Source organism: Pavona decussata, unplaced genomic scaffold (genome assembly GCF_977016875.1).
Source record: "Pavona decussata unplaced genomic scaffold, jaPavDecu1.1 SCAFFOLD_68, whole genome shotgun sequence".
Lineage (NCBI taxonomy): Eukaryota > Metazoa > Cnidaria > Anthozoa > Scleractinia > Agariciidae > Pavona > Pavona decussata.
The window spans coordinates 170,001-178,662 of record NW_028145487.1 but is presented as its reverse complement, the minus strand read 5'-3'; the positions used below and the strand labels follow the sequence as shown (position 1 = coordinate 178,662).

Genomic DNA, 8,662 nt, shown 5'->3' with positions numbered 1-8,662 from the left:
CAATTTTGGAACAACTCGGTACACCAGGTAAGGTTGCATCGAAGTCGATGGATGTTGTTGGAACATTAATTCCATCAACAAAGGAAGTCTTTGATAGATACAAATCTGGAGACATTTCCAAAAGTGCATTTAGCACAGATACTGGCATATTGTCGAGTCAATTTTGGTCTGGCAAGGCTGGGAAAAAGACATTAGAAAAATACAAAGATTATCCTTGTGATAGTGTGGTAAAGATTGGAAAAAAATATCACAATACACCAAGTTGTTCAAGCTATGATTCAATTGGTTGGCACCCACCAAATTGGGATGAGTATGAAAAGGGAATCAAAGGACGACCCAAAAGCGGTGGTTCAATTGATATACACAAAATGATTGGTAAATTACCGCGCCCAAAAGCTGGTTGGGTATTACCTGGTCATAAATACACTGGTCCATACAATGATTTGGAGAATCAAGTAAAATATAACCCCAAAACAGGGCAAATATTGGAAATATATGATAAACCAACAGGCAAAACAGATGCAATAGCCATGCAACATGATGTTGATTATTCAGTCTGCAAAGATGACAAAAAATGTAAAAACAAAGCTGATAAAAAGATGGTTAAATCATTGGATGCTGTTCCATTTTCCGAACGACAATGGGGACATTGGTTGGCAAGAAATGCAATAAATACAAAACAGAAACTGGGTCTTGGGGTTCCAAAAAACGTCAAAAGCCGTCGGGTAAAGAGGAAAACTGGCAAGAAAAATTAGCTAATGAGCTGCATAAACCCATAAGGCGTAACTTTACTCGGCGGCGTGTTATTGTAAATAATATTGATGAAATATGGGCTGCTGACCTTATTGAAATGCAACAATTCAGTAAATGGAATAAAAGTAATAGGTATCTTCTCATGACTATAGATGTTTTCAGTAAATACGGTTGGATTGACCCATTAAAAGATAAAAAAGGTGAGACCATAACTAAAGCATTTCAAAGCATATTCAAAGAGGGTCGAAAACCAAAGTATCTATGGACTGATAAAGGCTCAGAGTTCTACAACAAACATTTCAAAGACTTGCTCAATAAACATAACATTACACTGTATTCGACTGAAAATGAAGAAAAGTCATCAGTGGTGGAAAGGTGGAACCGGACGATTAAAAATAAAATGTGGGAACGATTCACTGCCCAAGGCAATACAATGTATCTGGATATTTTGCCTGAAATATTGAAGCAGTATAATAACACTAAACACAGTTCAATAAAAATGACACCGACAGAAGCATCTAAGAAAAAGAATGAAGGAACTGTTTACTTCAATCTTTATGGCAATTTGAAGCAATTGTCATCCCAAGCAAAATTTAAAGTTGGTGATAAGGTTAGAATATCAAAGTATAAAAGAAAGCTGTTTGATCGAGGTTATACAGAAAACTGGACAGAAGAGGTCTTCATTATCGATAAAATTCAATACACTACACCAATCACTTATAAACTGAAAGATCTAAACGATGAACATATTAAAGGGAGCTTTTATGAACCAGAATTATTGAAAGCTAATCAGGAGATATTCAGAATCGATAAAGTCATCAGGAGAGATTACAAGAAGAAACAAGCTTTGGTAAATTGGAAAGGATACAATGATGCCTTCAACTCTTGGATGCCAATCAAGGATTTAGTCGATGTGCAAAAATAATAAGCTCATTCTATTCGATACAGTCACGGCCTCATGAATATTCGATAGCGAGTCGATCCAATAAAAAAATCTATTGTTGTGTGCAAGATAAATGATATTCTTAACTCAAAAAGCGTCTACAAACATCAGAACGATGAAAGTGGAGAAATAAATGTCCAATATATCCCAAAAACAGGAACCATAAACATCAAAACACAACCTCTTCACAAAATGGCGACAAAATGGCCGACACGTGTATTAACAAACTAGTGACCAGTCCCCTTTGGGTTGTGTCATCGTGTACTTGCATGAAAGCGCATGCGTGTTAATCCAAATCAAGCAATATTACGCAATATACAGAAAAATAGCACCACAAGTGTAAAAATTTCAGAACTGAGTGTAATATATAGGTAATCAGGCCATTGTTACATTAGTTCACAAACTTTGGTGAAGCCTAGGGTGGTGTCAGTTGGCCCCTGACTGAAACCTGTTTGACGGCTTGTGCAGAGGGTGAATTACTGAGTAGTGTGGGATGTCTTCCAGTGGACGGTACCTCCAGGGTGAGCCCGCTCAGGCCCTACTGGTTCACAGCGGGGTGCTCAGAGTTCGTCCCAGGACTCAACCTCGGTCCCAGAGGTAAACTGGGAAGGGACAGCCGCCTTGTCAGCGGCGGGAAAAAGACCTGGCTGGGGCCAGGCAAGTAAACAGCCAACCGAGCACCCCACGTCTAGGGTTTTGTCCATTTTCGTGACAAGTCACACAACGTCACGCGTGACAGTAACGGCATCCAGTCACACAACAACCATAAATTTGAATTATTTATGATTGTTTTTTTCTCCATTACAGGTTAATTATATCCAAATTGGTGTTCAAAAATGTTGTATTCATCATTCAAATCAGCGATTGATGAGTTGGTTGGATTTAATCGATGATTGTTTGTGAGTTGGGGTCAGTTGGGTGTCATTTATGAAAAACCTAAATTCAGGTTTTTGAGAAACCGAGGATAAAAATTTAGGTTTTTGACTTTAGGGTTGAATTCAAAAATCAAGATGGTGGATAAATCAGTAATTGTGGTTTCAGATGATTTATGCAGTAATTGGGGTGAGATAATGTGGAGTTAATAGGGTTTAGGAAAAATATTGGAATATAAGGTTTCGTATGGAATTTTTTATCATTTTTTGAAAAGTGAGCTGATACCCTCAAACATCTAACTACTAACTTAATGGCGCCGCTATCGCTTAGGAAACGGGATCATCAGTGTACAGAAAGAAACTGCTAATTTATCATTATCGTTTAATGGTTTGCAATAAACGTGCAATAATCGTATCATTTGTAAAGACATAAGACAAAACAAGGAGACCTATCAAAATGCATGGCGAGACATTAACTATCAAGTTCTAGCTAAAAATTAAATAATATTTATTGGACCAAAGGCTGAAGGCACGTTGACTCATCTGATGTTCATTCTTTTAATTATAGAAAAAATATATATATTCCAAGAACTAAATACGCAGACTACAAAGACAGAAAATTATAATATTTTAACTAAATAACCAAAACGTGTGAGGTAACAATACTTTTTAAACACAGTAAACGTATTGTGCATTAATTTTACTATAAAAATATCAGGTTGCAGTCGTAGTAAGCTGCCGGAGACAAATTCAGTTGTCTTTTGAAGAATTCCGTTGATCAGTGTTTGGAAACGTCCCAACCCTCGTATTGCCACCAATTTCCGTGGTAGTCGCAAAATTGACAGATCAGAATATAACATTCTTACCAATTTTGTGTTTTTAAAGAAAACCAGAGCACGAAAAAAAATCGTTTTTATGAACAAGCTTGGTTTCGCCTTCTACTGATGGCCGGGAAGTTGGACGAAATCCGACAATTGTGTCCCGGAGATATTTTTACAGTATTTGCTATCGCATGTAGTCAACGATTGGCTACGGTTGAACTTAATTCAATTCCATTTATCCACATACATGTACAGAAAAAATAAATAAATAAATAAAATAAAATAAAACAATCACCTAAGGAAACAAATGTGTAGACGGGTTTTCATACCGGCTAACAACTTAAGTTATTTAGCGTGGAGCCTCTTATTTTTAACCTAAGTTTGAAATACATTACAGCACAATTTGTTTGCGTGTTTTGAACTATTCAAAGACTCAGACGCGAGAAAAATTATCATCTCATTTTATTTCTAGTTCATGTTATTTCTTTTGAGAAAATATTCTATAGGATTCAATGGCATATAATATCCTCATGTTTTCTCGACCCACCAATTGGCTTCGCCGACGCGCGCTGATAGAGGCGAAGGCGTTCTACATTCGCTTGTGCTACTCCATTTTTTTCGTTTACATGGCCTTATTACAAAAGCAACTTTAAATTAATGTTTAGAATTTTGCAGGTCGTTGACAGTTTTATGTGACAGCCTCGTTGTTAGCAGTTTTTTCAGGCAATATGTAAATTCCATCTGTTTAGTTAAACCATTAACAAACGGGCAAACTTTAACCTGAAAAGTGCACAGCTAACGAGAGTTAACAAGAAATGTGGTTCTCTTAGTTCATTGTTGCCATAAGTTGGTTCTAATGAATAATACTCTGTTGTACATCAACGCTTGTTTTCGCCATTGTATTCCTACAACAAAATTCACCACGTAATGTTTATAAATATGTTTTATTTTAGATGTTCAACTGAAAGAAATTCAAGCAAAGATCAACGATAAAAACATGATGTTTCGGCGTCTTCATGAAACAAGGAGCAAAATGTCAGCTTTTGGATACCATTCGCTTCAAACTCCTCAAATGTTTCTGAATTTAGTTTAAAAATTATATCTATGAGGTCTTCCGTGACGTTTTAATGTTGACTCCCGTTATTTCGGGGAGTTAAGTGTGTTTGCTATTATACCTACGTAGTCAAACCCCTAAAATGTCTCCCTTTCGGTCATGGAAAACGCAGAATTACCGCAGACTGAAGTCTAAACGAGAAAAAGGAAAATCGACTTCTAAAGAGACCTCTGTGGATTTACACAGTTGTACACGGATAAATAAATGTCTTATGTATGCTGAATTTTATACCGAGCTTAAATGTTTCCGTTTTTGGTCAAAATTCGGCGCCTCCATTCTACAGATCCCCTTAGAAAAACCACGGAAAATGACCTTATCGCTTGTTTTCATACAAGTAGATAAACTTCCTCAGTGTCCTCTAAAAAAATTTTTATTAGTCTTTTTCGGCAAAGAACACGGAACACAGTTGTTGGATTTACTTCAACATTCGGGCCCTCAGTCAAACTTTTTGCGCCTCCAGTATACAGATCCACTTAGAAAAGCCACGCAAAATGATTTTCTCGCTTTGGTTTATACAAAAAGAGGAACTTCCTCTGTTCCCAAAGAAATATTTCTTAGTGTGTTTCGACAAAAATATATATTTTTTAAATATATGCAGACCTTTCACTTCCCCGTCTCGCAGATGTTAAATATATAATTTGAGTTGAAAAAAAAGAAAGGAGGAAAAAGTTCTTGCACTATCAGTTTCCTTGTCATGAAACTTAATTACTTCTTTCACTCCAAAAACCCATTAAACATTATTTCAAGAAACACTCTCATTTGAATACCCAAGACTTATGATTCGACCATCCACAAACCTCAAGGTTTTAAACATCTACCATAGCCTAGACTCTGAGAGTAGCATGTTAAAACAAAGAATTCGAATAACCGCAATTAAGCCGAACAAAAGAAAATATTGATGTCATGTTGACAGAACACGAAATTGAAAATGTCATTGAAAGACATCTTAAATTTCAACCACTATAATGTTTAGTCAATGATATTAATTTTCCGTCGTCGAAAAAACAAAAAACCCACGGTCCGTTTTGTCGCTGATATACTCTGAAGTCAGCACAAAGTAAAGTCACTTGTTTATCTGCTAACTGGTGAAACAAAACTGAGCACCGTTATTCAAGAGAGGGATTCGTCAAATCTCTCGTCGTCAAAGAGCAAGAAACACAATCATGTCTGAAAACTCGAGCTCGACATTGCCGTTCAACAACTCATCTACAACGAGTGAATCTCCCAACAGTACCGACGACAGTTGCATTTTCGCAGACTCCAAGACAGAAACGGTACTTATGGTCCTGGGCTATTTCATCATTCTCCTTGTATCTCTGGTCGGAAATGCCCTTGTAATCTTTGTCATCTGCAAAAACAAGCAACTGCGAAGGTCGATTAATTATTATGTTCTCAACATGGCCGTGTCCGATCTCTTCACTCCCTTGACAGTCATGCCGGTGAATATTGTACATATTATTTCAGGTTCCACTGCCTTTATGGTCGATACCCCTTTGGTGCTTGGGAACATCTTATGCAAGCTTTGCTACTTTCTCCCTGATGTTTCTTTGATGGTCTCCGTCCAAAGCCTTCTGCTGATATCAGTAGACAGGTTCATAGCTGTTGTGTTCCCGTTGCAGATAAAACTAATCTCGTCCAAAGTGCGTTTTATTTGCATTTCTTGTACCTGGATTGTGGCCATTGCTGTTCATGCACCTTACTTTTACACTTTCAAACTGATATCCGATGGAAATTCATATTATTGCTTGCAGCGCTGGGGTGCTAACCATGTGGAAATTCACAAGAGATATCTCACGGCGGTATTCATTACTTTCTACCTGGTACCAATGTGTGTCTTCGCCGTCTTATACTGCAAAATAGCTTGGACTTTGAAATGGATGCACAAACAAAGGAAAAGTATGTCCATAAGCGGTCGATCCAGTACATATCAAAAGAAGACACACATTATCCGTTTATCAGTAGCCATACTAACAGCCTATGCTGTATGTATAGGTCCAATGTTTGTCTTAATCTTTATTAGAATTTTCGTGTGGCATTGGCAGAATCCACCTATCTGCGCATTTCAAACCGTGATTCCGTTTGTTTCTCTCTTCATGGTGTATTCGTGGAGTGCCATAAACCCATGCATCTGTTTTTCTTTTAGTAAGAACTACCGAAACGGTCTTAAAGAAATAATTACTGCCCGAGCTGGTACCAGTAGTCTTCGAATGACGACAGGAATTACCAGTCTTAGGAAACGTGCTACTAGCACCGGGTCTGAGCGTATCTGTCTGAGGGTCATTGAACAAGACCAAGGAGATGAAAAAGAAGACAAACAAAAGGAAGGGGAAGAGCAAGTATCAGACAGAAGGAAAGGAAAAAATGATCAAGAATACAAATGTGGACGGGAAGACGATGGCGAGGAAGAAGAACTGGAGAAGCGCCCCACACTAGCAGCAGAAGAAGGAGGAGGCGTAGGAGGAGGGGGTGGAGGAGGACATGATAACAAAGAAAGATTATGTCAATTACGGACACCTCTTATCCTGAAAAACTTACTTTGCTGACTCTGTTTTCAGAGGATTTGTAAATGACATTAGGGGCAACTTATAGTAACTGGCTGCAAATGGAAGAGACGAAAGATTTCAATTCCGTTAAGATCAATTTCAAAGACTTTTAAGTGACCTGCCTAATGCCTTCAAACGTACGTCTACTAACAGTCTGCCAGTTGAGAGATTCGCCCTGCTGATATATAACTGTTAAGATGCCATGTTACGTTATAAAGAGGGACTCATCAGCATGTTGTGTATCATATATTTCATATCCACCCTAAACGTGACTGCTCATCTTCAATACTAAGTTGTCGTGTTTTTTTTTTTTGTTACCACGAAACTTGTTGGAAGCCTAAAACGGCGCATTCATTATGTTATATTCATTACCTTAATTGTATTCGCTGAAGTTTATACTGTCCCCAGTGTATGCAAATAAGACAAAAACTGTGTGAAATCGTACTAAATGATGGCCTTTCTGTAAAATCGCTACAGTTAGCAAACGCTGCGGGAAAGAGACCTGTTATATTGTGAATACAGTTAGAAAATATACCTTAGTTAATGACGCTTTATTCATTTTATTCTTTGTAGTGTAAAGAAGGCTGAAAAAGATTAGGTTGTCGACATGAAAGGAATTGTGTGAGACCGTACAGAGTGTGACTCATAAAAAACCGGCTGAAGAAGTTTCTGCTATATCGTCTAGACCATCCACAGGGATGCGTTGCGGTTCTGTTTAGTTTCAACAGTTTCACTTGCAACCTTTGTGAAATCTCATTTATATGGGTTCCAAAGTCTGTAGCAATTACTATTAGTAGGAGAAGGGTTTATTGTGTATGAATAGGAGGGTAGTTGTTTGTGAAAATTAAAATAATTATTAGTAAAAATGTTGTTGTCTATAGTGGGTAAGTTAAGGGAATGACCTCTATAACGCAGCAATCTCCAGCTCCATTTTGTGATTATGACATGTATAAACATAAATCAAAAATTAATATTTGGCACAGCTTTACCAATGCGTTGCAGTGCACTGGAAGAACGAATATCTTATTTACAATCAGAACCGAATGTGCTCCTTTACAATCTTTTCAAGAAGAAGGAACAAATATTGAAAACGAGGCATTCATGTCCAGTCAAACTTCGTTGTAAATGTTTTTAAGCCATTGCTCCTACTATTCATTTTAAAAACTCAACAACAATATTTGCGGGGAAACGGTACTCCAATGAGGTAGCTATGTCACTTATAATCCTCTTTTAGGAGTGGGAATCCCCACGGTGCTTTATGAGAGGTGACAATTTTTTCCAGAAGATAATACCCCCTCCCTCCCCCCGGATTACTAAGGGAGAGGTGATAATCCCACGCAGGGGGTGATAACTCTCAAGTTACTAATACAGAGGTGATTTAGACAATAGAGAACTCTCTCCGTGTTTACAAAGTAATAGCCTCATCTAAACACGAAGGGGGTTGGGAGAATTCGTGACAGAAGCAAAGTCGAGGGTTTCCATAACTTTTGAGAATTCTCCAAACTCCCCGAGTGTTTCGATGGGGCTATGTAAACACGGAAAAAAGTCCTATATTGCTTTTATAAAATATTCCTCAAAAATAATTCGACAAATGAGGGTCGCTCCTCGAAGAGGTT

General features: G+C 37.7%; 1 protein-coding gene across 1 annotated transcript; it reads left to right on the top strand.

Annotated features, from left to right (window-relative positions):
* Positions 1-5,517: 5,517 nt before the first annotated feature.
* LOC146477831 (galanin receptor type 1-like) lies at positions 5,518-7,046 on the top strand. The gene has a single exon (XM_085112994.1). It carries the CDS (start codon positions 5,667-5,669, stop codon positions 7,044-7,046), a length of 1,380 nt encoding a protein of 459 aa, XP_084969120.1. The 5' UTR covers positions 5,518-5,666.
* The last annotated feature ends 1,616 nt before the right edge of the window (positions 7,047-8,662 follow it).

What these genes read in the sequence shown, in the direction of transcription:
- LOC146477831 (XM_085112994.1), top strand. Translation starts at nt 5,667, where the DNA reads ATGTCTGAAAACTCGAGCTCGACATTGCCGTTCAACAACTCATCTACA.